At 41.1% G+C, this 27,169-nt stretch overlaps 1 protein-coding gene across 1 annotated transcript; it reads left to right on the forward strand.

Moving 5' to 3' along the window:
* The first annotated feature begins 10,376 nt into the window (after positions 1-10,376).
* GSTO1 (glutathione S-transferase omega 1) lies at positions 10,377-26,114 on the forward strand. Its single transcript, XM_058543947.1, has 6 exons — positions 10,377-10,461; positions 10,703-10,811; positions 14,249-14,471; positions 17,255-17,353; positions 20,840-20,946; positions 21,684-26,114. The coding sequence occupies exons 1-6, from the start codon at positions 10,428-10,430 to the stop codon at positions 21,835-21,837; spliced, it is 726 nt and encodes a 241-aa protein (XP_058399930.1). The 5' UTR covers positions 10,377-10,427; the 3' UTR covers positions 21,838-26,114.
* Positions 26,115-27,169: the final 1,055 nt, after the last annotated feature.

The raw sequence follows: 27,169 nt of genomic DNA on the forward strand, positions 1-27,169 counted from the left end.
AAACTTCAAATATTTTTGGAGTGTAGATGGAGCATAGCTTTATGATTACCTTTGTTGTCCCAAGTTGCTGACCTTGATCTTGATACTGACAGAACTGCGCTAAGTTGAAACATAGAAAGAGTTTGTAACCCACATCCAAGCAAATAAGACACTGAACACACAGTTTTAGATAATGCTTTAAAGAAGGAGACTGAGAAAGTTAGTTCAAGGTGTTACCAACCACAAGTGGGTCCGTTTACCCAATGCCCTACAGAAGAACCAGATGCCAAGGCAAAGGTCTTTTGCAGAAAGAAAAGACTTTATTGCAGGGCAGTCAAGCAAGGAGACAGGAGGCAAAGCTCTCAAATCTGTCTTCCGGAGGGGCTTTTGTGTGCGATATTTATCGGGGAGTAGGGAGTAGGAGGGCCTTGGGGCTGAGAAAGGGTAAGAAGAAGTTTCAAGAGTCCTCTGCACAGGTACCATTTTCTTTCATGTTTCTTCATGGGTTGCATGTGTAAATTCAAGGGGGTTCTGTGTGTTACATGCAGTGGATTTTTGGCCTGTGATGTCCAAAGTTCACTGCTTGGTCGTTCTGGTTATGAGCAAGTTATCTCCTTATCTGCAGTGTCCTTGTTATTCTGCAAGACAGCTCAGAAACTTTGGTTAATTTGTCTCTTACTTTAACCTTGCAGGTGTGACGTATGGTTTCAAAAGGGAGAAGGGGAGATTGTGACATCAGATCCACCCCTAATTCCAAAGCAAGAATATAAATAGAAACCCATAAACCATTTATCCAACTATTTTAAATGATTTATTAAGATTTAAAAGTCAAAATACAAATTATAAGCATGAAAATTAAAAATCAAATCAAAATTGCTTAAATAAAGCTAAAATTTTGATTTCATTTTTTATTTTAATTAAATCTTTTAAAATACTTTTGTATAAAAATATCTGTAATTTTCAATCTGTAAGATTCAATATTCATCTAGTTGTCAAAGTGAAGAATGGGTATCAGGCTTCACCATGTTTCATCTAGCCCGACATTCATAAATAAATGTAGGGGTAATAAGATTTGTCTTATAAAACACTCCTCATCCTCCATGTGCTACTATTGCCAATACCACACTAATTCATGACAACCCCTGGAACCAGAAATTGGAAGCCAAAGAGAAGCAAGAAAATAGTCACCTGATTCTAGTGGGAAACAATACTTAATCAGGTGAGAAGAATACATTCATACTCTCTGAAAGGAAGGAGTGGACAAATTAATTAATGTGTTTTCTTATCCAAGCCCTTCTGCCCCTTATGTCTTCCCCACACTCACTAAATAGTTTCTGCCTCTGACTTCATTGAGGGCACAGCACACAAATGGCACAATGCTCAGTGGGTAGTCTTTAGTTCCCAGGACCTGGAGCAAAAGCCAGTGGCATTTCTCTGGGGCGGGAAAGGGTTTAGTCACAGTGGTAAATCTTGAGGGTTACGGCCATGCTGGGGGAATGTTGAGCACTGTATCCCACACGACAGAGGTGGGGCCCCTCTAAAGGGTGGGGACCATGGCAGGGGCACCCCTTGCGGCCTCTGTGGGTGGTACTACGTCACAAATGTTTGACAAACTATGTACTTTGTGAAAGATTAAATAAAGTAGGAGGAAAACAGTGGAATTTATAAGAAGTATAATAAAATACATTACTTTACAGTGTAACAAAAAGTTAGGAAGTTAACCCTGCAGGCAGTACCTGGGTGTGGGGGCATCCGGATGGCGGGGTGGGGCTTCTGAGGTCCCCTGGGGCCTTGCGTCTTGGGCGGTCTTGCAGAACATTGATATCTATGGACTCTAACCTAGACTTCATTTAAAGAAACCCAAAGGCCGTTAATGGACAAAAACAGGAATCGATTTGCATTGTGGCATAAACATTACTTAAAATAGCACTTTAGGGGAACATTAGGTACCAAGTTTTTGAAGACCATGATTTATGATCATTACACATCGAAGTTCTGGGTTTGAAAAACATCATCAAGGCTTAAGATCTTCCTCAAAAGTTTCAAGTCTCATCTGCATTAAATTCTCCATCGAAATTTTGAAAAAGCTTAAAAGCACTAAAATCCATCAAACCATTCCCTTTTATATCCTTACATCTGACTTCTTTTCAATTTCCTCTGCCTTCAGGGTCTTTCATATTGCTTGTGTTCCTTTAGACTAGAGCCAAAGAAACAGTGCTTTCCAAAAAATACATGTTCTGAGGCCATAAGTTTTTACTGGTAGAAATCTGGCATGACAACCTGGCATGATGAAACACGTGTTTCATCATATTCCATGACAAAAACTTGAGTTCGCAATAAGAAAATGAGGATGAAGTGGTGAAAATATTTGAGTTCAGATTATACTCTCAGAGGCTATGTGATTTAGAGAAAAGAGCGCTCAGCCTAAACGTTCATGTTTTTTTTCTGTCCCTGCTTACCAGGTATGTGATAACTGGAAAAGTCACTGAACCTTTCTGAAATTGAACTTCATCATCTGTAAAGTGAATCTGATCATATTTTCCCTGCCTACCTTCACAGGGTTGTTATGAGGATCAAATGAAATAATGTACATAAAAATGACTTTATATAAAATACACAAGACAGACGTTGGTGCTATTACATAGTTACAAGTCATTTCCCTCATCTACTGAGCCTGGGAAGGAAGGTGATGTACATACAAACTGAAAGCAAGCATCATGTTCAGGCTGGCTACATGATCAGAGGGCTATGCTAATTCTTTTCTCTGAGTACATAGAATCCTATTGTGGGCTAATTTTAAGAAGGAAAAGATGATCAAGTTCCCTTAAATTGTTCATTAGCATTGACAATGCATGTTTGTGTTCTAGAAGAGTTATGGGTTGGAGCACATTAGCAGTTTGTATGATCTGTTTACTAGTTGTGACCAGCATTCTTTTCAAATGAAAGAATGTAGAATAGAAAATTTCACAATGCATCCCACATGGTAGGGTAAATAATACTTCAGATCTGTGTGTGTGTGTGTGTGTACTTGTATTTTTGTACTTGATCATTAAAAAAATGCATTTTTTCCCTAAAAAAAGAAGTCAGTAAGTACTTTAGAGATGCCTATGAGGGAGGCATACTGTATTTCATCAAATCTAAGATAAAATGATAAGGGGAAAAATCTACCAATGAAATTTCAACAGAATCATTTCTCATCACCCAGAATTTTTATTTTACGCTTATTGAAAGAGCTCTTTTAAACTGTGAACGAAACTCGGACCCCTCTCTCTGGTCTAAGGGGTGAATCTAGCAAGCACGCTGCATAGGCTTCAAGTCAGTACAATAAATCATGCTGTACTGCGAAGCAGCCGTGCAGGCCTCCTAAGTCTGAGGCTAAATGACCTTGCAACCCCTCACCTCAAGACTGAAGACACCAGCAGGATGAATTAGCAACAGGGGGAGATAACGGCTACCTCGCTCTCACGTTTCCCAGCTGCATTCCTTAGAGATTGAGGGAAAAAGTGAGGATCCTCGTCCTTAACTCCCTCCAGACATAGAGAACACCAACATTACATGCCTTGTTTGACATATAACCAAGAAGTTCTTGTTCATGTTATCCTTGAAGTATATGACTATTAGATGTATAAGCCCTCTGCTGCATGGACACTGCTTTGTTAAAAATTATAAAAACTGCACTCAGATTTGTAAACCTCGGAGCAGTTCCTCAGAATACTCTGTTGGACTGTTTCCCAGGATTCGAATTGCTCTTCTTGATAAACTCCTTTAATTAACCTTTACCCAGACTCTTTATTTCAGTCGACAGAACTTATATTTTTATCGTAAAAGAACTCAAACTTATTTAGAAATAGATTTTTATCCTATATTACCCTTGTGCAAGTATAAAAAAGAAAATATAAGTGACATAAGTTAAGGTATTCCTACAACTTCTTCACCTTTAGAATCCAGCTCTTTTGAAAAATTTTTCAAATCAGGGTCATAGGCTTTCATGTCCCCTCCCTCCCCTACTCCTACCCCCCCAGGATTGTCCTCTGTGCTGAGAAGAGCCTTTCATTTAATAATGCAGCAAGAGTGCTGTCTTATCTCTGGGATTTTCTTCCAAGCCATTGACATTGTAGGGGAGAAAGACAATTCCTCTACCCTCTAGGTCCTTCTGGCTGGCCTAAGAATTAAATTGACAAGAGACAGAATAACAGGAGAAAATCAAACAAAGCTTTATAACATGTACACATGGGAGAAACCCAGGAAAACTGAGCAACTCGCCAGAATGGCCACAGCCTCCACCTTACATACCATTTTCAGCTAAAGACAAAGGAAGATGTTGGGGGTAGTGGTTCAGGGGCTTCAAAAGGGAGGAAGGCAATTCACATGGAGATGGAAAGCAAATGTTTGGTAGACAGAAATTTGATGAGAGTGGGCTTAGCAAGAACTCTCACAGTCCACTCATACCTAGAGTTATCTATGGTGATGGCCTGTCTTGGGGACAGGCCTTTTATGTTAAATTCTTTGAGGCAGCTGGCGGGAAAGTCAAAGTTTCTTTCAGAGTCTCTTGTCCTTAACCAAAGAGATGCATTTGGGGGTGGCCAATTCTGATCCCCACAACATCCACTCCGCAAGTTCAAGCACAAGTAATAACATCTATGTCAGGACTGCACCCAGCCTACAGTGATTTTAAGATACAGCCCAATGTTCAGAGTGTTCAAATGTGAAGAAATGTACAGCTTAGAATTGATGAAATATGGTAGTAGTTAAGAGATCAGACTCTGATGTCAGTCCAGAGTTGAAAAACCAGCTCCACCACTCAAAAGTATGTTGCTCTTGGGAAAGTCACTTAATTTCCATCCTCCAGGTTCCTCATCCATGAGATGGTAACATTAACAGTATTCCTTACTTAATTTAATTCTTATTTAATTCTTACAGTTGTTGTGAGGATTAAACATGTTTCCTGTGGAACACTTAGGAGATACATGGCAGGAAGTGTGCATTCAACAGATAGGATTGTCCCTTACATGCTGTTTTACCACATTTTCATTTAACAATAAATCTTGAACATGTTTCCACATCAGTGTACATAGATCTACTTCATCCCTTTTAACAGTAGTTAGGGGTTTTTCTCTGTTCTTTTTAAAATCCGTTTCTTAAATTTTAATTTTTTTTTCAAATATAGCATATAGTGAAAACTCAGATTGTGTAGAAAGGTTTTCAAATGACAAGTCTCCACCTAATTTCTTCTCACCTCATCCTTTCCTACCTCAATTCCATTGTCCAGAAGCCACCTTCCAGCTTAAGAAATGGAATGTAACCAATACCCTGACAGCACCCCTCCCCGCTCATGCCAGGCATCCTCCCTTTTTCATTTTCTTCCTTCCCCCAGAGGTGACCACTCTCCCGAATTCTATTTATTGCTCCTCGTTTTTCAATTCTACCACACTGCCTGTGCCATAACCAATATGTGTTTCATTTTGCACATTTTTAGAGTTAACATATGTAGTCATACCATATATTTTATTTTGTGACTTGCTTTTATGACTCAATTTTATGTTTTTGGGATGGATTTATGTCAATAGCTGTAGCTGTAGTTTATTAGTGTTTGTGGCTGGATAGTTGTCCATTATATGAATATACCACAATTTATTTATCCATTCCACTCTCAATGCACTTTTAATATCTCTCCCAACATTTATTTATTTTTTTGCTATTCAAGCTCTTTTTTTTTTTTTAAAGATTTTATTTATTTATTTTTCCCCCAAAGCCCGAGTAGATAGTTGTCTGTCATAGCCGCACATCCTTCCGGTTGCTGTATGCAGGACGCGGCCCCAGCATGGCCGGAGAAGCGGTGCATCGGTGCGCGCCCGGGATCCGAACCCGGGCCGCTAGCAGTGGAGCGCACGCACTTAACCGCTAAGCCACGGGGCCGGCCCTCAAGCTCTTTTCTTTATGGGCCATTTATTCCTATATGGCTCTTCTTGAGAGAATTATAATGATTTTTTTTTCATTTGACTTCACTCCAGGACCTACTGATTCTTTCACTCAATCATTCAGCCAGTATCTTTCCACGGACGCTCTTAGATGAAGGCTATTTCTCCCTGCTATGGGCTGTCATAGAATGTTAATTTTTAAAGAAACATTCTTATTCACAAGACAAGGGCCCCTAATTTTTTGAAAGAGATTTTAAGTATAATTAATTAAAATAAAACACTTCATGTGACTTTCAATATTCATAACTTACTCTATAAAAATACTAATCTCAATTTATTGAGATTACTAATTACTAATTACTAATTAATTACTAAAAATTACTAATATCAATTTATTATATACTAAAAAGTATAAAATTATTCAAATTACATTCCTGAAAAATCACAGAAGAATGTTGTATCAAGCGGGTGTATACAATTGGTGAAGACAAATGGTGCCCAGGAAGTAGCAAACTATTTCTTATCACTGAAACCTCTAACTCTTGATCTTTAACCAGCAGAATATACAGGTTAGCCACCTCAGGTGAATTACAGCTGCAAAAATGTGAAGTACTGTGTTCTTTCACCTCTGGCAAACAGCAGTGTGTATCTAGATGTTCACATATTATGCACACAACCACAAAAGGCTTGGAGATGATCCACTATAATGCAGAGCAGCCCTACAGTAGCAGTCTCCTGAGACAGTATATTTTCTTTTCAATTTATTTCTTTAAGGAGTAACTTTTTACTTTATTGATGAATTGGATCTTTCAAATCATGACAACAAAATGTTACACTACTCATACTAATTAGAGGACAGACCATTCCAAGTACAGTCGTCTCTCGGTATCCAAGAGGGATTGGTTCCAGGACCTCCCCTCTGATACAAAAGCGGAGGATGCTCAAGTCCTTTATATAAAATGGCATAGTATTTGCATATAACCTATGCATATCCTCCCATATACTTTAAATCATTTCTAGATTACTTATAATACCTAATACAACATATGTGTTATGTAAATAGTTGTTATACTGTATTGTTTAGGGAATAATGACAAGAAAAAAAAGCCTGTACATGTTCAGTACAAACACAACAATTGTAGGCCTTTCCATCTGCAGGTGTGTTGAATCTGCCCACGTGCAACCCACAGATACGGAACGCAACTGCAAAAGTTCTCAAATAACACCTTGATCTGGAACTTTTAGTTTGGCCAATCAGAGGTTTTGTGTGGCCAGGTTTAAATTTACGGGCTTAATTTGCATGATATCATTAATGTTCTAAAAGACCTTTTAAAAAGTTAATTTTCTAAAAAAGAGTTAAGCAAGACCCACGTTTTAGCAAAAATGTGGTCTATGAACACAAGGCAATCTATACAGAAACTGAAATATAGTAATGTACACCTGAAATTTACACAATGTTAAAAGCCAATATGACCTCAATAAAATAAAATTTTAAAAAAGATCGAATAATCTGCAAAAAAAAATTGTGGTCTAATTTTTTTCATTTAGTAACGGTCATAATAACAAACATTTATTTACACTTATTCTGTGCCAAGAACTGTTCTAGTGCTTTCTGTATCTTTAGTAACTTAAATCCTTCTTCAAACTCTGTGAGTGAGGCATTATGTTTTTACCAGTCCATTTTACAGATGAGAGAATTGAAACACAGAGGGAACTTGCCCATGTTCACACAGGTACTAAGGGGTTCTTATAATCCATATGATTTCATAATAAATTCATATGTTGAATTATGAATTCATGAATTCATAGGTTGAAGCCCTAACCCCCCCAGTACCTCAGAATGTGACCTTAATTGGAAATAGGTTCATTGCAGTTGTAATTAGTTAAATTAAGATGAGGTCGGGGCTGGCCAGGTGACGTACTGGTTAAGTTCACGTGCTCCGCTTCAGCAGCTCAGGGTTCGCAGGTTTGGATCCCGGCGCAGAACCACACACCACTTATCAAGCCATGCTGTGGCAGACAACCCACATATCAAGTAGAGGAAGATGGGCATGGTTGCTAGCCCAGGGCCAATCTTCCTCAGCAAAAAGAGGAGGATTGGCAACAAATGTTAGCTCAGAGCTAACCTTCCTCACCACAAAAAAAAAAAAAAAAGATGAGGTCCTACTGGAGTAGGGTGGGCTCCTAATCCAATATGACTGTGTTACCACACATAAACACAGGTTCATTTACCCAAGAAGTGGCAAAAGCCAATCACTGAAATGTCAGGCTTACAGCAAGGAAAGAGGTTTATTTATCAAGAGGCAGCCAGACGAGGATATGAGAGCTAAAACAAATTCACCTCCTCGAAGGGAAAAAGGTAGGTGTTTTTATCTGGGGTTTAGGAAGAGGGAGCATGTGCTGGGGTTTTAGGTAAGGGAGGCGGAGCATGTGGCCTTGCTGGTTGGTGCCTTCCACCAGCCTGCCCTTGGCCTTGTGAGATTGAATCTCTTTTTCCTTGACCGTCTGGACTTTTCTGGTTAGTTTTCATCTTATTGAATTTCTTTTTCCTTGACCATCTGGACTTTTCTGGTTAGTTTTCATCTTCAGCCATCATTTGGCCTTGTGAGGCTGAATATCCTTTCTTCTTGACCATCTGGACCTTGACTTCCTGGGAAAAACAACTCATTCACTACAGAAAGATCTGGTTAGTTTTAGTAGCTGAGTATGAGCGTGCACAGCTGCTGTTAGCAGAGCTTATATCAAATTTTTTCTCTCTTTTGTTTTTCCCTAACTCAGGGAAGATTTAACTCATTCATTCTCAGTTTCAACTGTTGTCCTTATAAACGGGGGAAATTTGGACACAGACATGCACACAAGGAGGATGCCATGTGAAGATGAAGGCACAGATGGGGACATGCTTCTATACTCCAAGAACCTCCAAAGATTGCCAGCAAACCACCAGAGCTAGGGGAGAGGCATGGAAGAGATTCTCTCTCACAGTCTTCAAAAGGGACCAACACTGCTGACACCTTGATCTTGGACTTGTAGCCTCTAGACCTGTGAGAATAAGTTTCGGTTGTTTAAGCCACTCAGTTTGCGGTACTTTGTTACCTTAGCCCTGGCAAGCCAATACAGGGCTGGAGCCAGAATCAAACCTAGGCAGAAAGGCTCCAAGAGCTGAGTGCTTATCACCTCACTCTCTGCCTCTCCCATAATAGAGCTAATCAAAATAAAACCAGACATTCCACCCCACCAGCCCCCACGCCAGCAATACATGGCACAGCAGTTACCAGCTTTCAAACCAGGCAGACAAGAGCCAGCCCTGATGGCCTAGTGGTTAAAATTCGGTGCTCTCACTGTGTCAGGGCCAGGTTCCTTTCCCTGTCCTGGAACCCACCACTTGTCTGTCTAAGGGAAGGAAAAAACAACAACAAAACCACCCAGGCAGTCAAGCAAAATATTGAATAGCCTTTTCCCGTATCTGTACCATGTGCCCTGGAACCCCCTCTTTCTTAGCCCCTAAGTTACCAGGAGCTGTTTGAGAGGGCGGTCTGGCCAGACCTTTTTCATAGACCCTAGGGATTAAATTCACTCAGCCCACCTACCTGACTCTGAGCCTGTGCCCTTACTAGGGCTTCAAAATCCAAACGTTTAATAAATAGATTTTTGAAAGCAGCACCATTATTCTGAGGTTAGTAATATCCAGATCTGTGTGTTTCCTTTGGGTTAAGACTAAAGGATGTGTCCTGTGGGTGACAGTAGGGACAGTGGTCCTCCCAGTAGTCATATTAAACCATTACTGAGAGGAAAAGGAAAACGCTGTCCAGGCGGCTGGACGAGCTGGAGAACAGGAACCTTTAGAGAGCCCGTTCTGGAACCGTGTGAGTGCACGCTGGGCCCGGGGAAGTTGGGGAAGCCTTGGGGCAAGGGGAGCTGCGATCAAGTGGGTGCCTCCTGAGGGCTGCCGGGGCGCGCCTTCCCCGCCCCCGCGTGGGAAATGGGAGGTCAGGGTCAGGGTCAGGCCTGGACCCGAGTGGAGGGTGGCCTGGAGACCAGCATGGTTCGGAGGCGGGGAATGGCTCTGAGGGTTTCGAACTTCTTTTGTGCATCTCGACGTGGTTGCATCTCTGGGCCAGCATGATACACTCTGGTACCACCGCCAGTTCCGGTGTTGTAAGCGCTATCCCCACAAAGCCAGGAAGGCGGGCCCTGAGTCAGGGCCAGCGCGGTGTCTGGGCGCCATGTCCCTGGAGGCGCTCAGGCCGCGGCGGCGCGCAGTCCTTCTTGCAGAAGGCGGGGACTAGAGCCTGGGCGCGGCGGTCGGGGTCGCCCACCCGGCTCGCTGCGCGCTGCTCTGCGTTCAGCGCCCCGGTAGCGGGGCTCTGGGAACGCAGCTCTTGCCGAGCCGGGGTCCGCCCCTGGTCCCCGCCTCTGAGAGAGGAGGGCAGGGAGCAGAGGAGGGAGGGACTAAAGGAGGGAGGGAGGGGCGACCCGCTTCCTAAGTTGCCTGCAGACTCGGGGCGCGAGCTCAGTTTGCGCTGCGCCGCGATGTCCGGAGCGTCGGCCAGGAGCCTGGGGAAGGGTGAGGCCTGCCCGCCGCGAGAGGAATATGTACGGCGAGAGGCGGGGATGATCTCGGCGACCCTCGGCCGCGTGTCCCGCTGCGGCTGCTCCGGAGCCGCGCCGCCCCAGGGCCCCCGCCCGCGGGGAACGGGCCCGGGCCGCAGCGCGCGGGACCTCTCCGCGGCCGGGCCGGGGGCGGCGGGAGGTTGGGGGGGCCGGCCGCTCTCGGGGCCGTAACCGCCTCCGCTTCTTCCCCTCAGGAAGCCCGCCCCCGGGGCCTGTCCCCGAGGGCGTGATCCGCCTGTACAGCATGAGGTTCTGCCCGTTCGCCGAGATGACCCTCCTGGCCCTGAACGCCAAGGGAATCCGGTGAGGACCGAGGCGGGGGCCGCTCCCGAGCCGGCTCGGAACCAGCTGCTGAGGGCGGCGAGGGTGGGAATCTCGAATAGGGCTCCCGGAGCTTCCTTTACTGCAAAGTAAACTTTTCTCAGCCTTTTGGGAGGACATAAGTTATGGACTCTCTCCTGGGGCTGGGGGACGGGGAGAATGCCACAGACTCCACCAGTCTAGCACACCCCGTTTAGACTAACCTAACCATTTCATGGATTGGAAAAACTGGGGCTCCAGGCAAGTTAGTAATCTGCCGACATCGTTGGACCAGTCATCACAGGCAGCAGCTCTTTCAGCTCTGGGAGATCCCTGGTTCCTGGTCTGCTGTCCTTTCCCTTTCACCCCACTTCTCCATTCATGTCTGGCTTATCTGACTGTTTGCTGTTATTCTGAGTATATGGTCCCTTCTCGAATAGTCGGTAATTTACTCCAGTACAGATACCAGACCTTGACGCTCTTGGCAGAGTGCTGAATTAACTGTACTGTACATATCCCTATAGATTGGTTTGTTGGTTGAGTCAAAGAAAGTGTCGGTGCCTGAAAATGCAGTCTTTTGTGAAGCCTCATTGAAGCTAGCATGCTTATTGACATATGGTTTATCCATAGGAAATATGCAAAGTCACTTGGCTTTTCTCTGATGCCAAATATCCATTGGCACCACCTCCTTTCCAATGACCTTTGTAATCTGTTGAACAAACATTAGATAACCATCACATGCAAGTTTAAAACATAGCCCACATTCTTAAGAAAAAGTCCATCTATGTGCTTAGGGTTTAGAAACTAATTTTATAGTCTTCTAGGGGGAGAATTAGGCAGGCAATTCTTTTTCCTAAAACAAATGTAAAATGCATTCTAAAGAAAAAAACAAATTTTTGGATGAGCCATCACTTCACTAAGATTTGCATCTTATTTGGATGAAATTGATTCTGAACACATAGCAAAATACTCAACATTTAGTAACATTTATCCAAAACACTGTATTTTATCCAAACACTGTACTATTTGCTGTATTAATCAGAAGTCTCTTATTGCAAGTGAGAGAAATCTAATCCAAATTAGATTGGATTGAAAAAAGACATATCTTGTGCTCATATAATTGAAAAGTCCAGGAGCAAGACACAGCTGGATTTGGGGGCACCAAATCCTCGGTTATATGCCCCTCTGTTTTCAACTCTAGGTTGAAAACAACCCTACCTTACTGGGACAGTTTTCCAAAGGAAAATGGAAATGATTTTGCCATTAATAGTGTGTGTATGGGGCGTGAAGTGTGGCGAAAGGTAGAGCGAACAGAGGTCTGCTACATTCATGGATCAGTTTTCAGTTTGAGTCCCAGGAGACTTTCATCAGAGAGGGACTAGATTTTTACCACGTGATATAAGATAATAAAGCATGGTTTTCTCTAAAAGGTGCATCTTCCACTTGTGGCAGGTGTGTTGACTTGTTGGCTCACAACGCCAGGTTACCAAAATGTATATGTGTACCGAGAACTTTCTTTATCACAAAAGCCCAGGATCTAGCTTTTGTTCTCATAGTATAAAGTTTCAGAAATATTGGTAATTCCTTGGCAAGGGGCCTCATTTTTCTTGCAGTGGCTTGTATCTGAATGTCCAGTACTCTGTCAGCACATGAGCTTTTTAAAACACACACACACACACAAACACACACACACGCTAGTGTTCAATCTGGCTATTCCTTTGTTTCCATGAGGAATTACACATTTAATCCTCAACTAAATGCTGTTCTAGCTACTGCAGAAATAGGAAACAAAAGGTGTTGTATATTATTTTTGAATATTCTATTGAGCAATTATCCAGCTTTGACAATTATATGGACCTGGCTTTAACAATTATATGAAACTTTCCTTTCTCTTAGTTCCTCTAAGATCTCTCAGGCAACATACAAGTTAGATCTAATTACAATCTGAATATAACCTGGACTTTACCTGTTTTCCTCCTTTTGGGTTTATTTTGTATGATTTACCCAAGTAACATTTAAAAAAAAATATCAATGCTTGGAGATTTAATCTGAAAGTTTATTTTGTGGGTGGATTTTTTTGGATTCCTTAATATCCTTGTAAAAAGTGAGGAACTTTCTATTCAAATTAGCAAAAGGAATTGAATTTTATCATGATTCTTATATAGTGGCTAGTAGACACAATTCAATTAGTTGCCTCACATAAATTACAATTAACATACCTCTTAGCCAAAAATGGAGTATCTTATTGACAATTGAAGCATTTCTATCTATTTTATTCATTCACTCAAGAAATATTTACTGAGTACCTATCTGAAACTATTTTGATTTTCTTCATAGCATTTAAATCTATTTAAAATTTGCTTTTATGTGTTTATTAATATGAACAAGACACACAAGATCCCTGCTTTCATGGAGCTCACATTCCAGGGAGTTGACATAAGAAACATGTAAACAGGTGCACACAGTAATTTCACAAACATGTCAGTTCAATGAAGAGAGTAAAACAAGATGCTCATGTAATAGAGGCTCTCAGCAGCTTCAGAATAGGTGGTCAGGGAGGGCCTCTCTGAGGATGTGGTGTTTGACCTGTGAAGACAGGCAGAGAAGGCAGAGGAACAGTAAACACAAACGCTCTAAGGTGGTAACATGTTTGGCAAATTCAAGGAATATAAAAAAGGCCAGTGTGGCCAGATCATAATGACCAGAGGGCAAGTCATAGGAAAGAGGTGTGACAGGTAAGAAGGGGCCATAGCAAATGTGCCTTGCATGTCGTGGAAAGTGTTTAGAGTTTATCCTCTTTGCAATGAGGAGCAATCGAGGGGTTGTAAGCAGGAAGGTGGCCTTGTCCAGTTTACTTTTTTTTTTTTCCCAAAGATTTTACTTATTTATTTATTTTCCCCCCAAAGCCCCAGTGGATAGTTGTATGTCATAGCTGCACATCCTTCTAGTTGCTGTTTGTGGGACGCGGCCTCAGCATGGCCAGAGAAGCAGTGTGTTGGTGCGCGCCCGGGATCCGAACCCGGGCCGCCAGCAGCGGAGCGTGAGCACTTAACCGCTAAGCCACGGGGCCGGCCCGTCCAGTTTACTTTTGTCAAAGCTCCACCTGGCTGTGTGTGGAAAATGGACTGTAGGGAAGCCACAGTGGAAACAGAGAGGCCAGTTGGGAGACTGTTGTAGAGGTCCAGGTGGCAGACGGTGTTTTGGATGAGGTGACGGTCGTAAAGCTGGGAAATGGATAAAGTCAGAATATGATTTGGAGGTCTACTGACATCTGGCTGATCCATCTGACTTGAGGAAGCGGGGGCAGAGGGGAAGGAATCAAGACTAAGTTGACTCCTAAATTTGGGGTCTGATCAGCCAAGTGGATGGTAGGGCCAGTGACGATTTATTCAGAAGTACAAAAAATGTTTCAGTCTCTTCATTGTCTATATGTCTTTCAGGCATGAAGTCATCAACATCAACCTGAAAAACAAGCCTGATTGGTTCTTTGAGAAGAATCCCTTGGGTCTGGTGCCAGTTCTGGAAAACAGCAAGGGTCAACTGATCTACGAATCTGCCATCACTTGTGACTACCTGGATGAAGCATATCCAGGGAAGAAGCTGTGGCCAGATGACCCCTATGAGAAGGCTCGCCAAAAGATTATTGTTGCGTTATCTTCTCAGGTGTGTGTATAAGAAATTTCAACTCCTATTTGAAAAACCTTTGTTTTTTAAGCTAATCAGTGCTGTCATTTATGGTTCAGTGATTTGGGAAAGGGACACAGAACTCTGCTCTTGTCAGTTCCAACACGTCCTGCAAGCCCTTTCGTGATCTGGTTCCCGTTTACCTCTCCAAAGTTAACGCCTCTTCACTCTTCTCCTGGCGCTTTATGTTCTAGCCATACTGAATGTTTTGTTTTCTCAAACTCGCCACCTTCTTCTCAACTCTTGCTAGAAGACTCTTCCCCTTTCTCACTTTGCCTGGCTATCTCCAAGTCCTCTTTCATGTATCTACTCAGATACTGCCACCTTCCAGAAGCTTGTCCGTGCTGGGTTAGTGCCCAGCGCTGTGTTCCCGCATGTGCTGACCTTCCCTGTCGGTGACTGTCTGCCTTCTTGCCTATGCGTTGCACCAGGGCTGTGAGCTTCTTGAGGGTGAGCGCCATGTTTCCATCACTGCTGGCTTACTGCTTAGTTGTGACCAGCTCTGCCACTTCTAGTGTGTGACTGTGAGCAAGTTACTTATAACTTTACCTTTGATAATATAAAACACCTAGAGCAGAGTCCAACACATGGTAAATACGCAATGTTAGCTCTTGTTGTGTTAGCCGCAGGGTCTAGCAGTGAGCATCTATCTACTGAGTGTTGGCAATAGTTCTCAGCTGACTGAGTAAATGGCATTCCTTTAGAAGAATTGTTAGTATCTTAATTAGCATGACTGTCGTAAATTAGTTCAAACCATTAGTATTAACAAAGAAATGACCAACAGTGGACAACAAGAACAGCAACATCAGGTTATATATTTATAATCCTGTTACCTTGTCAAGATATATGTCCCCAAGTAAAGAAATATCTTGTGTTTAGTGAAAGAAATAGTTAAAGAAAACCTAGACGATGAGACTTACAGAGAGAGCATATAGTTTAAGGAGACATTGCAAAGGGAAGCCAATGGGGAAGGAAGAGGGACTTGTCTGGCTTAGCAGAATGAGAGTGCAAGAATAGTAGAGATAGTTGCTGTCTACGATGATGGACAGGGAATATGGCATTTACAAGAAAGATTTTGGAGTATTAAAGAAAAAAATAGTAACAAGAGAGTCGTATTGTCTAGGAAAAAAATGAGCTAAAAGCTGGAGATGCCCACCATTACTTCCTGGCTCATATTCAGGGAAGAGGTGGCCTTAGGTACCGTATGACCCTGCCCTCCTAGCTACAGCTCAGCAAACTAGAAATGCCTCCACTCACATCCCTTGCCCAAGTGTCTTCTCTCCTGGGAACTTAGAACTGAGACACAGAGACTGAGACAGTAGAGGTTGTATAAATATATCATTGGAGACTTGACAAACCAAAGCCATGTAAAAAATAAATTTTTAGAGAGGCAGAAATTAAGAGCATTGCAAAGGGAACTGACATATGGAAAATATAGATCAGACATTTAAGGAGAAGCAGAGATGCAAACCAGACAGGCCCAGATGGAAATGTGGATGGAAGGGCTGCCTGCAAACCTTCAGTTCCAATGAGGGCAAGCTGTACTGACATCGATACGATTTCAGGCCATTCTCCTCTATTCTTACAAGTGCCTGTTTACTAAAACTGGGATGAGTGGACTTCTGTCTCTTGCATTTCTTGCAATGAGACGATACCAAAGACCAAAGTATTAAAACACACCAACACCTCCACCACAAGCATTAAAGCTCCTGACGCTACACCTGTCAAGGCGTGAAGTAGTTAGCTCCTTCTGAACAGTCTTCTCACGTCCTCCCCAAGGTAGAACTCAGAAAAATTCTCTTCCCCAGCTCCCTTTGCAGCTGGGCCAATGCCTGGGACCTGGGCTCTTCTTGTCAGATACACATGTGGTAGAGTTCAATTCAGAAATGAGCAACATGGGGAAACAGCTTGGTGTGGGGCACTGCTTCTGCTGGTGAGTGGCTGGTGGCAGAGCTCCTGGCTCTCAGGAGCTGTGGTGGTTGCAAGATTAAATTCCAGAGTAGAGGGGCTGGCCTGGGGCGCAAGCGGTTAAGTGTGCACGCTCTGCTGCAGCGGCCCAGGGTTTGCAGGTTCGGATCCCGGGCGCACACCGATGCACTGCTTGGCAAGCCATGCTGTGGCGGCATCCCATATAAAGTGGAGGAAGATGGGCACGGATGTTAGCCCAGGGCCAATCTTCCGCAGCAAAAAAAGAGGAGGATTAGCAGATGTTAGCACAGGGCTGATCTCCTCATAAATAAATAAATAAATAAATAAATATGTTAAAAAAAATAAATAAATAAAATAAATTCCAGAGTAGAAATGGCTTCAGTACTAATGGCGTTAGTTACCTGAGTCCAACTTCCGGCAGTGGCACCAACTTAGCATCTAGTGCTCAGCCCACTGGTGGCAGTGGGTGCTTCGCATCAGGTCAGTTCTGACCATGATTTTGGAATGTTCCAGCTTAGTTCCAAGCCTATTTGTTCAGCCTCTCAACAATTCTATGAGCCACTCAGTGTCCTTTTAAGACATTTTTGGCTCAAACTCGCCAAAGTGGGTTCTGTTATTTGCAACTTATAAAATCCTAGCCAGTGAAGCATCTTGGGTCACAAAACTGTTTCCAAGATCAGTACATGACCGCTGTGAACACAGGAATTGGTGCACCTTTGAAGTTTCTAGAACACCCTGACACTGGGACTATGAATGTTCTAGCATGCTTTCATGTGAGGGGGCCGGTATAGTTAGCCTCACACTGATAAACTAAGAAATTATTCTCTGTCTAGATACCACCTTTGCTAATACGCTTTCTTAGAGGGCAAAATAAGGAAAACTTCGCTGGCGATAAAGAAGAACTGCGTAAACAATTCAGCAAGCTAGAGGAGGTAAGCAATCACTTCTCCTAGTTTTTATCAGAGTAAATGATACACTATATCCACCCTCTTCTTTCCTCTAATCTTTTCTTCATACCCCAATTTCCCAAATCACTTTATGGCAATTAATAATAACACCAAGTAAGGAATTTTAGTTTACAACAGATTGCCCTAAGCTGTTGTGTTTAAGATATAAACCAAAACACCTAAAAATATTTTGTCATGGGTTTGCTTTTAAAACATTTTGTTGCACTGATGTTAAAATAACAAGGAAAAAAGAAAATTTCACCAACACTTCTATATTTGTCACCTGTTGTCATTTTTCCCTGCTCGTTTCCAGTCCTTGTCCATATATTAAAAAAAAAAATTAACATAACTGTAATCAGAGCATAAATACCATTTCCCGTCACAAAGAGTTTGCCATGAATCATACGGGCAACTTGGGGAAGCCCGGATGTGTTTTTACCTCCTTTGGGGGAGAGCTGCCATTGGGCCTTTTGATCGAGTCTTCTTCTCGGCCTTGCAACATTCTGCTCACACACAGCCTTAGGTTTTTCCTGAGGGAAGACATAGTTCCTGTCTTGTATGGGAATGTATCCTAGCATTTTATCAGTAAGCATGAAGTTTGCTGTAGATTTTTTTCAGAAACCTTTTTTTTATGAAGAAAGTTCTATTACTAGTTTGCTAATTTTTAAAAAAGTCACGGATGAGTGTTGGACTTCATTGAATGTTTTGTCTGCATCTATTAAATCTATTGAAATGTTCAGAAAATTTTTTCCCTTTAATCTGATGAATATGGTGTTATTGACAGAATTTTCTGGTGTTGAACCATCCTAGCATTACTGGGATAAAACCTACGTATTTTCAGTGGATTTTCATAGATACTCTAGAATTAGTTAATATTTTAGAGATTTTTGCATATTTGTTCATAAATGAGATTAGACCATTATTTTGTTCTTATAGTGTCTTATGTGGTTTTTATATCAAGGCTATTCTAACCTTATAAAATGAGTTGGGTTACTTTCCCTGTATTTCTAATCTCTGAAACCATTTGATAGGGTTTGGCTGTTTCTGTAAAACATTTGAGCCTAGTGTCTTTTATGGGGGTCAGTTTTTCATTAGTATTTCAATTTCTTTAATGTAATTGATTTTGGGGGTTTTATATTTCTTCTTGAATCAATTTTGGTGATTTTTTTTGAAAATTATCCATTTCATCTAAGTTTACACATATATTGGCATAAAGATGCTCATGTTTCCTAATTTTTAAAAATCTCTACATATAACTACTTATATACCTGTATTCATTTCCAATATGGTTATGTGCCTTTTCTCAAGTTTTCTTGATCAGTATTTCTAGATATGTATCTTATTAGTTTTTTCAAATAATTAGTATATGTTTTCTTAATCCTCTAGGGTTTGTTTTACAACTCATTATTTTCAGCTTTAACTTTATTTCCTTTCTTATAATTTCTTTAGATTTACTATTGCTCTTTTACTAACTAGCTCAGGAGTTGGATATTTAATGCATTTATTTCCAGTCATTCTTGATTTTTTAATGCATTAATGATCACCATATATTTATTTCTAAATAACATCTTAGTTGCATCCCATAAGTTTGAATATGCAGTATTTTCATCGTTCAGTTCTAAATTTTTTTTGCAGTTTCCATTGTGATTTTTCTCATTGCCTCTCAATTATTTATCATTGTACTTTCAAGTTCCCTAAACTACCTTTTTTGCTGTTTTCTAATTTAATTACATTATGGTCAGAGAATGCATGTGGGTTATTGTTTTTTTGAAAGTTAAGACTTCTTTTGTGGACCCAGTTGGCAACCTGGTAGAGCCTATGGACTCATTCTCAGAATAATGTTTTTAAATGCTTAAATTAAAATATACGATTCACTCATACTACTATGGTTTACTGCCGTTTTGATAGTGGAAATATCTCCTAAATTTGGGGTTAGTGGGGAGAGTAATGTAATTTTTTCCCCATCTAAGTTCACAGACTTCAGGTTAAAAACTCGTGCTTTAAAATGAGTTTTCCATGTTTTAGGGCTGCTGACTGAAACCACCATACTTAATTTTATTTATGCATAATTACCAGGCACTACAGTTTAAGGACAGACCCAGAAAGACTGATTTATTGTACAATTCTGAGTGCCTAATAACTGCAAGGCACTCTGCTGAGGTAGAAAGTAAGATGCTGTCCATATTCTTCAGATGATTACTTAGGTAGTAGACAAAAGACAAATACTCAGGTAGATATAAACAATCAGTCTACAAGGCAGAATGTTATATGGGCCCTGAGAAAAACTATGGAAGTTTTATAAAGGGTAAGTTGGTTTAGTGTTTACTAACCAAATAATATTCTTAGTTCCCACCTTTGGCAAAACCATAATATCAATTCACCTTCTTAAATTTAGGAAACATACTATTTGTGCTTGGTTTTCAAATAATTTTATTTGGCATCTGTTTAATAGTTAATCCAGTTATTTCCAGTATATTTTAAGTAAATTTTTTATTGAAGTATTATATGCAGAGAAGTACCCAAAGCATAAGAGTACAGCTTAATGAATTTTTACAAAGTGAACACAGCCGTGTAACTAGCACGCATATCAAGAAACAGAATACTAGTTTTGGCTATTTTTTGTACTTTATATAAATGGTGCATATAATATGCACTCTCTTGGGTCTGGATTCTTTCATACAGTATGAGGTTTGTGAGGTTCATCTATGTTGTGTGTAGTTCATTCCTATTCTTTGTATAGTGTCCCACATATGACTATACCACAATTTATCTAGCCATTTTACTCCCAATGGACAGTAAACATTTCCACTTTGGGGCTATTACAAATAGTGCTGCAATGAACATTCTTATACATATCTTTTGGTGAATATATGTTCACATTTACAAGTAGTAGAATTACTGTATTATAAAGTATGCATGCACTCAGCTTTAGTAGATACTGTTAAAACATGGTTGTACCAATTTACGCTTCTACCAGCAGTGGTTCTACACCCTTGTTAACTTCCTCTTGTTCATTTTAGCCATTCTGCTGGATGGGTAGTGGTATTACATTTTGGTTCCAGTTTAATGTAGTTGAGCACCTTTGCAAATGGTTATCGGCCATTTGGATGTCTTTTGTGAAGTGTCTGTCCTGCCAAATTTTCTAATGGGTTGTTTGCCTTTCTTCTTATTGATTTCCAGTTCTTTCTATATTCTGAATACCAGTCCTTTGTTGAGTGTATGTATTACAAAGATCTTGTACTCTGTGGCGTGTTTTATTTTTCTCCACTGTCTAGTTTATTTTATTGATTGTTTTGCTTCATCTCAAACTAACAGATTCTAAAGCTTAAACTGATCAGACAGAAAACCAACTTGGATATGTCAGGGTAAAAGCTGCTGCTTTCATCACTCTACTTAACTTGCCCTCATCATCTCTGATGATGCATCTTACTAGATACACTAATAAATACTCTTATGTTGTTTAATGTTCAGGTTCTGACCAAGAAGAAGACAACCTTCTTTGGTGGCAGTTCCATTTCTATGGTTGATTACCTCCTCTGGCCCTGGTTTGAACGGCTGGAAGTAGTGGAGCTAAATGAGTAAGACATTTGAGTATTTTGTGAATAATTCAGAATAGTATATATTGACCTTTTTTCTGAACAAAAATTAAAATATTTCATACAACTGGTATGAATGGGAACAAGCAGACAGGAGGAGGAGCGTCTTGGACTATCCAGGGCATGTCATATGCCTGCACTCACCATTCCTCCTCATCTCTAGTAGGGCAGGGAGTTCTGTGACTTAGTAAAATATTTTAAAAGTAATTTACTCCTTCCCTCCTGGTTGAAAATCCAAAAGGATGTACATTTTTATAAGGATGTCATGCAGGATTGTATAACCAATGCTACCTCCCATTTACCAGCAAGATTCCATACTATTTTCCAAACTCCATGCTTTGAACTTTGGCAGCCACCTTGGCTTACTCCCACTTCTTAAAGCTTAGAGCCATTCAGGGTTACTTTTAGTCCCAATTTGGCCATAGATTGGTTGTCTTTCATGTTCTCATTTTAAAAAGTTATCAGTCTCTCAATTTGGACAAGTTCTTATGCTAATGGAGCAAGTCACTTCACTCTAAGATTCCTCCTCCATAAAACAAAGACTTCTACAATATCTTCCAAATATAATATTCTATGATTATGTGCATTTAAAGAAATAGTTTTAAAGGTTAGAAGAAAACAAAATGAAACTGCAGAGTGATCATGATGATATATAGGAGACTTTGCAATGCCTTCATGGTTAATCTAGCTCATGCCTCCATTCTTTCCATCTCCTACAGCTGTGTAGACCACACTCCAAAACTTAAGCTCTGGATGGCAGCCATGAGGGAAGATCCCATAGCATCACTCCTCATTACTGATGCGAAGACCCTTCGAGGTTTCTTAGATCTCTACTTGCAGAACAGCCCTGAGGCCTGTGACTATGGACTCTGATGGGGGCAGGAGTCAGCAATGAAAATATGTCTGATGTTTTCCTTCACTAAAATGAATAATAACATGCTTTTATTTTACCAATAAAAGCTGTCACTTCTCAGTGGCTCACCTTCTCTGATTTGACATCATGGCCTAACTGTGGGGTTTCCTCAAGGCCCTCCTGCAGAAATGTGAACACATTTCCTGTCTTAGGATGCTCAAATGACTCTAAGGGATCTGTCATAGTCTATGATGAAAACCTCTAAATCATCATCTCTAGTGAGAGCTGGACTTCAGTCTAGATTTCTAACTGTCCATAGGACATTTCCACTTGGATACTCTGTTGTCATTTTAGGAGATGCCCTTTCAAGTTTGTCTTCTGGGTTCTGAGTCAAGAAACTTTCAATTCCTTATTCTTTCCTTTCCATCATCAACTTATTTCACTACCTTTCTTATTCCCATTGTCACCACTAAAGACCAGACTCACATCACCTCATAGCCAGGTGACTAGGTGGCCTCCCATTTGGTGTCCCCATCTCCAATCTCTATCCCCTTCAAATCCTTCCTACTAAATCCCACAGTGGGCACACAGCAGGTGTCCCATATAGATAATTAAATACTTTGAAGACCACATCCGTCAATACAGTATGTAAGGCTGGATGAGTAATGCAGAAATATTAATGCCATCTTCCATACACTTCTATAGCTCATTGGGCTTCTCACTATTTAATTTTTATGATCACATCACCTCCATAAGAAGGCAGGTCGGAGAGCATCATTTCATTTTACAGATGATTCAACTAAGGCCCCAGCGTTAAGTAAGGCCTTAAGATGCTGGCAGAAAGACCTGCAGAACACACCCAGCACACTGCTCTTACTATCAGAATTAGGGGGCTGTCGACCCGCCCAATACACGCTGGTTTCCTGTACTTAAACTTAAGAGCGCATAACAATCACCTAAGGCTCACTGCTGGATTTCGGATCAGTAGGTCCGGGGTGGGCCGGGAAATCCATATTTGAAATGAGCTCCCCGCTCCACGGTGATGAGGGCGACGCAAGGGCCGCACCCTGAGAGGCAGCAGAGAACCAGTTGACTTCACAAACGGCCTCCTGCCGCCCACTGTCACCACCAACGCCCAGGCTCCGGGCGGACCCATCTCTGCCGCCGTCCGCCTGCCCCACCCTCCAGGCCCGGGTCGGCTACATGCGGACGCCAGGTGGACTTACACCCGGGCGCCAAGGTCCTCACCCAGCCACCACTTGGCTTCCACACGGACACGCGCAGGGACTCACGACTCCAGGAGCTTGTAACGCGGCCGCCGATTGGCTCACTCGGCATTGCTAGGCCGGAGCGTTTCCAAAGGCTTCGAGGATTGGCTGAAGCTCTGGACGCTGCGGCCAGTTGGCGGGTAGGATTCTAAGGGGCGGGTTCTGCTTGGGCCCCGCCTCCCTCTGCGGCCACTGCCTCTCCACTGTCGGTTCTGCGTGCCACGGGGCCAGAGGTCGCTCGGGGGTGTCTCTCCATTCACCGCCACCGGGTGGGCCGGTCAGGCCTGTGCTGCGTTTGAAGAGAAGAGTGGGTTGAGGTTAATTCTGAATTTGGGGATTTTTCACGAATTTCGGGGCCCAGAATAGGATTGCCAACTTTATTTTGCCTAACACCTTTAAAAGAAAGTCCAACTACTTTATCAAAGTTTCATCAAAGATTTTTAACATCAAAAAACGTACAAGGGTTATAATCTAAGGCTAAGAAACACGTCTTTGAAGCGAATATATTTAACGTAAAGAAAAAAACCCAAATTCATTAAGTTGTTATGTTTCTGATTTGGCTGGAGACAGGTAAAAAAGCCCGCAGATCACTAGTTGTCAGCGCTGCCTCTTGGCACCGCTAGTTTGGCTACATTATAAGGCACTGGCAATCTGGGGAATTTGGTCTCTGAGAATGTCCTGTCTTTGTGAGGTCTATGGGTCTTCCCTGCTACATTCAAATAATAATAGCTAATGTTGAATGCTTACTAGATAATAGAAGAACGCTAAGTATTAAATGCTTCTCATCCACTATTTGAATTAATCCTCTCCAAATCACGTGATGTATTGGTACTATTAGATCTGATTTACGGATGACAATACCGGGGCACAGAAAGTTGTGATTTGCCCAAAGTCAACCAGCTAGTAAATGCTGAAGAGGAGATTCAAATCCAGCCTGAACTCACAGTCATTTAGACCCTTCTTGAGATAAGAACTTACACATGCTTCTGCCCCGGTCTCTTTTTTGTTCATCAGCTCTTAGCATTTAGAGCTTGAGCCAGGAGAGGCTTTTTGACACACCACTATAATGCCTGGGATTTAACAGGAAGTGTTGATGTTCCTTTTCCAAACTCAGTGTGTTTTGTTTGATTTTACAAATGTTTGACTTTGGCTGATTTCAGGATCTTGAAAATCTGCGTTTGTTCATTTAAATGTTATTATATCAAAATGTTTAAATTTTTTTTTCTTTAATTCCTCAAGCTGTAAAGAAAAATAGTGATAGGAAAGCAGAATCAAGTACTTAAAAAGAAACTCACCTTTGACTCTGCTTTCCCTAGTGGGAAGATGAAGTTCCTCCTCTGACAACTTTAGTATAATTACTATGTCCCAGATCTGTGGTTGTGTGTGTGGGAGGAGATTCGATGAAGGTGGGCAAAAGGTACCAACTTACAGTTATAAGATAAATAAGTACTGGAGATGTAATGTATAACAAGTTGACCATAGTTTACACTGCTGTATGGTATATTTGAAAGTTGCTAAGAGAGTAGATCCTAAAAGTTCTCATCATGAGGAAAAAAATCTTTTTTTATAACTATATGAGGAGATGGATGTTAACTAAATTTATTGTGGTAATCATTTCACGATATATGTATGTCAAGTCATTATGTGGTGCACCTTAAAGTCATACAGAGCTGTGTGTCAATTGTAGCTCGAGAGAACTGAAAAAAAAAAAAATGTCCCAAAGACATTACAACACAGAATTCCCTATAATCCTAACTTCCTGGGAACAAGTCCTGAATCTAGGCCCATCTGAAGATAGAGCCTTTTCCCTCACTTATCCCACTTTGAATTTGAACAATATCTGAACACCAGGTAACATAATCTTTCATGTAAGTTAGGCTTCTGAAATATTACGAGGAATGTCCTTCAGTTTCTACCACTATCAGAGATTGGTATGACAAAAAAATTTTGAAAAACTGCAAAATGCAAACTCCACTTCCTCTCCTCTTCTCAAAACAGAGTCTTGTGAATCGAGTGAAGAAATTACTTCTGTAGTGGCATTCTCTTCCTAGAAGGCTTAAGTCATTATCACCCATGACAAAAGTTCCCCACGTTTTCAAAACAGATCCGATTATATTTCAGGTAGCTGGCAACCAATTTGGAGTAGGTTTAGTATGGCCTTACTACCATTGGTTTCTTGCTTGAGTGAGTCAGTATAACAGATGTGTAAACATGATATAATAACAGAGAAGGAAAATTTGCAAAGAGGATTTCAGAGAGGTACGTATTGGATCTTAAAAAGGAAGTAGGGATAAGCTTAAAGGTCATAATTAAAATCTTTCCAGGGAAACCATAGTGTTCAGTGGTAAGATTAAAAACCACATTACTGAAACGTAGCCTGCAGCGTTCAACCCATTCAGCTGGCGTTAAACTGGTAACTGATGAAGTTAGTATTCTGGGTTGATTCTGGTTTTAATTCTAATGTGCTTGGCAAAGCTGAATTGCAGTGCATTTCATCTTTGTGGATATAGTGTTAGGATGCACTATGCTGTTAAAAATGTGTTCTAATTTACCGATATTAGTCATTAATTTTGAAGTACACTGAGCTCTTACTGTGCTGAGGATGGCCTGTATGATTTCATTCCACACTGAAAACCCTTCAAGTAGGTACTATTAGTATTCTCATTTTACAGGTGAGGAAGATGAAGGTCAAAGAGGTTAGATAGCTTGCCTGCGTGCCAAAGCCAAGGTTTGGGTATAGTGCCAAGTGAGAACCTTGACATCTTATGGCTTCCCTTCAGCAGAAGAACTGTTTCCATCCCTCTGTCTCTTCTTCCCTAACTACACTAAATAGACTTGCATTTCAGAACATTACTTCCCATATACAGGTATACTTTTAATAACCAATATTTTCCAACTCTCAGAGCTGGTTTCCTTTAAAAGGTGGGAATGAGAAGAAAAAGCTTAGAAATGCATTCTCTTCTGACAAAGGAAAAAGCTGTGGATCCAAGAACCTTTTACTTTACAAATGGAATTCCCAGTTGGCCATTGCTATTCAATCATTGTCAATATACACCAGGGATGGGCAAACTAAGGGCAGTAGTCCAAATCCAGCCCACCGCTGGTTTGTGTACAGTCCAAGAACTAAGAATAGTTTTTACATTTTTAGATGGTTGAAAAATAATCAAGAGAAAAACCATAATTTGTGACACATGAAAATTATATGAAATTCACTGAGTGATTCCTAATATAAACTATGGACTTTGAGTGATAATGATGTGTCAGTGTAGGTTCATTGATTGTAAGAAATGTACCTCTCTGGTATGGAATGTTGATGGTGGGGAGGCCATGCATGTGTGGGAGTAGGGGGTATATGGGAAATGTCTATAACTTCTGCTCAGTTTTGCTGTGAGCCCAAATCTGCTCTGAAAATAAAGTCTATTAAAAAATACTATATATGTGTGAAATTCAAATTCAGTGTCCAAAAAAATGTTTTATTGGGGCATAGCCACACCCATTCGTTTTTATATTATCTATGGCTGTTTTCACCCTATGAGGGTAGAGTTAAGCAGTTGAAACAAGATGGCTTGAAAAGCCTAAAATATTTACTCTCTTGACTTTTATAGCAAAAGTTTGCCTGTCTCTGGTGTAGATTAAGATCCTGGCTGGAGTGCTGCCCTTGGAGTCCAACTTCAAGGCTTCATAAGCCTCCCTCTCCTTCTTACTAGTTGTGAAGCTTTTTACAGGTGACTTAACCTTGCTGGCCTCAGTTTACTCATCTGTTAAAATGAAATAATAATAGAACCCTTATAGGACTGTTTTAAGGATTAAATGAGTGCATACACAAAAAGCATAAAATGTTAGTAACAACTTATTTTGATTTTGAGTATTTCACATTCCTCTTATGGCCTTCCCTTTTAGAATCTGGATATATTCTCTCTCAACTGTTTGAAATCTGCATTCTTTATGTGAGGGATTCATTTGTCTGCCTAGGTGCCTTCCAGAAGCTCTCACGTGATGTGGTTACATTTGTTGCTTCTATTTTACCACCCAGTTTGTCCTTCTTAATAAAAATTAGCTCCAGATTAGTAGTTATCCTGTTCCT

This window comes from Diceros bicornis, chromosome 6, assembly GCF_020826845.1.
Source record: "Diceros bicornis minor isolate mBicDic1 chromosome 6, mDicBic1.mat.cur, whole genome shotgun sequence".
NCBI classification, from domain to species: Eukaryota; Metazoa; Chordata; class Mammalia; order Perissodactyla; family Rhinocerotidae; genus Diceros; species Diceros bicornis.

What these genes read in the sequence shown, in the direction of transcription:
- GSTO1 (XM_058543947.1), top strand. Translation starts at nt 10,428, where the DNA reads ATGTCCGGAGCGTCGGCCAGGAGCCTGGGGAAGG. An exon ending in CTGAACGCCAAGGGAATCCG is followed by an intron (nt 10,812 to 14,248) that starts GTGAGGACCGAG and finishes TATGTCTTTCAG; the next exon opens with GCATGAAGTCATCAACATCA. An exon ending in GAAGTAGTGGAGCTAAATGA is followed by an intron (nt 20,947 to 21,683) that starts GTAAGACATTTG and finishes CATCTCCTACAG; the next exon opens with CTGTGTAGACCACACTCCAA.